Below are 3,673 nucleotides of genomic sequence, written 5' to 3'. Positions count from 1 at the left end.
CGGTGCGCCGGTCGCTGATTGGACGTCCCGATGGCGAGCTGAGCCAATCAGCAGCCGAGTCGAGGCTGCAGTCCTCTGAGCGCGTGACGCACGCACAGCACACAAGCCTTCACGTGAGAGCCACAGTACCGAGGAGAAGTGCGCACTAGTCTTCAGAGAATAAAGAAAAGGTTTGTCAGATTTCTAAAACTATGTTTTAAATTATTTTTTAATACGCTTTTGCGGATGTAACCGTGCGCGGTGTTTTAGTTCGCCCGATGTTTCCGCGAGAGCGTGAGCGCGGATTAACACGGTGTTTACGGTTTCGCGTGAGTCCGCGCTGGAGCGTAGTTAACGCGTTTTAACGGAGAATCCACGCGATAACGGCGCTCTGCGATCCGTTTCACGCGTGTATCCCGTTAATCCGTAGTTTGTGGATGAATATCCGCGTGTGTGTACGGAGAGATGGGGGAGGGCGGCGGTGAGGGAATTAGGCGGGAAGGAAAAATGGAGGAATCTTTGTTTAACAAAGGCCTCCGAGCAACCACAACAAAAGTGCTTGAAAACCGAGAAATAACCGTTTAAATTAGGGTTTTTTTTAAAATCACAACTTCTTTATATGTTCGTGCAATTCAATGCAATATATTTTAATGCATTTTCGGCGCTTTTGGTGAATTGCAGTCGCAGTTATATTCAATGAGGTCACATTTGCGTGTTTTAGCTCTCGAGCGCTTTAATGGCTGATCTCTGATATAACGCAGTATTGAAGGAAGATTATTATATTTACACAGTATTTGAGAACAACAACACGCTGTGTGAGGAGATCAGCTGATTAACAACAAAAACAGACAATATTAATCACTCACAAACACAAATGTATATTTAAATACAATTTAAAGACGTGTTTCTATACATTTTGCATAAGTTATACAAATTTATGTAAAATTCATATTTGTTTATAGAAAGCCTACATATACAAATGTAACTAAAATGTATGTAACTGTGTATGTATATATTTAAATATACAAATATATTTTGTGTATACTTTTGTCTGTATGCATATTTATCTGTTTAAAAGATACATTTAATATACATTTTTGGTGCATTTATGCATGTATTTGTTTATATACATACACATTTATATGTATTTAAATGAGAGTTTATAAATTTGTTTGTGTGGGTGAGGATGTTTAAGTATTTATACATATATACACACACACACACTTAAATGTAATTTTTATAAGTTTCTCTCTCTGTATGTATATGAATAGTTTTTAATGTGTGTGTATATCTGGTTATGTGTGTGTGTGTGTGGTCAGGTTCGAGTGTGTGTTGTTTTCTGTCAGGTGATCAGGATGGTGAAAGGAGACGTGAACAAACCCAAGGGGAAGACGTCTGCGTACGCGTACTTCGTGCAGACGAGTCGCAACGAGCACAAGCGCAAGACTCCCGACGTTCCCGTCAACTTCTCCGAGTTCTCCAAGAAGTGCTCCGAGCGATGGAAGGTGAGCGACCGTCACACCGAGGATGAAGATGATGATGAAGGTGCCGTCACTAACCGCTGCTTTTCTGTCCCTCCAGTCCCTGAGCGCTTCAGAGAAGGGCAAGTTTGAAGACATGGCCAAAGTGGATAAAGTTCGCTACGACAAGGAGATGAAGGGTTACGTGCCGCCCAAAGGAGCCGGGAAGGCCAGCAGGAAGAAGAAAGACCCGAACGCCCCGAAACGCCCGCCGTAAGACACACACACATCAGTCTACGGCTCACAAAGCTTAACATGTTCAGCTCAGATATATATGATGTGAGTGGTTTTAACTGTTTTCCTCTGTGCAGATCTGCGTTCTTCGTCTTTTGCGCGGAGTACCGGCCGACGGTGAAGAGTGAGAACCCAAACCTGTCCATCGGTGAGACCGCCAAGAAGCTGGGCGAGTTGTGGTCGAAGCAGAGCATCTCAGACCGCGTGCCGTTCGAGCAGAAAGCCGTCAAACTGCGTGAGAAATACGAGAAGGTGAGCCGCTGATTCACGGTCATGTTTAATTAATGATGTGGGCGTGGCCTGAGTCTGAGCGCTCTGTGATTGGCAGGACGTGGCGGCGTACCGCGCAGGGGGCGGAGCCTCTAAGAAGGCGCCGGGCCGACCAACAGGTTCGACTAAAAAGGCCCAGGCTGATGATGATGACGACGACGACGATGATGAAGAGGAGGAAGATGATGATGAGGAGGATGATGATGATGACGATGACGAGTAGAGTGTTTGTGATGCAGCTTCACTGATGTGAGACGGGAGAAGGGTTATCTCGAGTTTTTCTTTATGTACATGTTTGAAGACTCCAGCAATAACGCAAGTGTTCTGTTCTGTGTCTTTTTTTTTGGGGTTTTTTTTTTTAGATTTCTTCTTATTTTTGTACACGTTTAGCTGTTGATTCAATAAAGTGTAGAGGTGGTTTTTTTTTTTATAATAAATTTTTTAAAGTTCAGATATTGTGCGTTTGCTGTGGTCTTTCTGATTTAACTGAATGTTTGATGGTTTTACTGTATATTACAAGAGGAAATAAATTGCATTTCAAAAATAATTTGGCCTCCATCCAAGAATTTTCAACAGTATTTATATATAGAGGATAGATAAACAGTCGTGAGCCGCCGCAGTGACATTGTGTTTATTCTCATTATATTCTCACATCAAGCGGTACAGGTTTGTCATCCAGCACAGGGAAAATAACTAAATAAATATAAACGTACACCATCATAACCGATTCATAACGGTGAATCTTTGTAACATCACATGCAAAACACGGATTCACTCAGGCTTTCATTCACACACATTACAATTTGTGTCATGGAGCGATGATTCAAGTGTTTATACTGCCATTCAAACACACATTTACATTATATACCTATATATATATATATATAAATATGTGTGTATTCATATAGAGCTCAAAGAGTTATTGCCCATATCAGATGTGACTGACTGGAAATCTGTGATAATACTATTAATAATAACACCGTCTGATTTAATCATTAGATCCATTAGAAAACAAAGATTTAAGATTTAGAATAACAGCGTGTCTCACCCTCATGAATCCTGCAAAGAAACACCATTAGGTGACAATATTTTCATGCCAATTAAACAGATTTGCTAAATTATCATTTAAAAAAAAAAAATCTCAATCATGAGCTGATGAAAAGCCAATACTAAATTAAATCATAAAAATGTAAAATTCAAATAAATAAAATTAAAACAGAACAACTAAACACTTACTAAGATATATGAAATTATATATATATATGAATGGATTAATAAATAATCATATATATTTAATTTGTTCTCTACAAATATGCTTTACAACTGACAATAAAAAAACAAAAAGAATGACTTTTTATTAAAATTAAAAATTATTGCACATTAATTATCTTAAAAAAAGTCTAACATGATTGGGGTTTTGAGGTGAAATATGAGCCGGACATGCTCTTCTTCACAGGCTTCATGAGATTCACCAAACCAGGTGCGATGCGACGCATATTTGATGTGAAACAACCGCAGCCAATCAGAACACAGGTGAAGCCACATGGGCGGAGCTACACAACAAGACGCACCATAAATCATAACAAACATCTTGTGGTGTGTCGCTTGTGTTCATGGCTATTCAGAACTAAAACTAAATGACCATGAAGGAGATGTGATGCATGGGCTGT

General features: G+C 39.8%; 1 protein-coding gene across 1 annotated transcript; it reads left to right on the top strand.

Annotated features, from left to right (window-relative positions):
- Positions 1-39: 39 nt before the first annotated feature.
- On the top strand, positions 40-2,550 carry LOC109066337 (high mobility group protein B2-like). The gene is made up of 5 exons (XM_042750891.1): positions 40-170; positions 1,299-1,484; positions 1,561-1,712; positions 1,811-1,985; positions 2,062-2,550. Exons 2-5 carry the CDS (start codon positions 1,335-1,337, stop codon positions 2,224-2,226), a joined length of 642 nt encoding a protein of 213 aa, XP_042606825.1. The 5' UTR covers positions 40-170; positions 1,299-1,334; the 3' UTR covers positions 2,227-2,550.
- Positions 2,551-3,673: the final 1,123 nt, after the last annotated feature.

This window comes from Cyprinus carpio, chromosome B23, assembly GCF_018340385.1.
Source record: "Cyprinus carpio isolate SPL01 chromosome B23, ASM1834038v1, whole genome shotgun sequence".
NCBI lineage: Eukaryota > Metazoa > Chordata > Actinopteri > Cypriniformes > Cyprinidae > Cyprinus > Cyprinus carpio.
The sequence above is the reverse complement of the archived record's forward strand: the minus strand, read 5'-3'. Positions and strand labels throughout refer to the sequence as shown.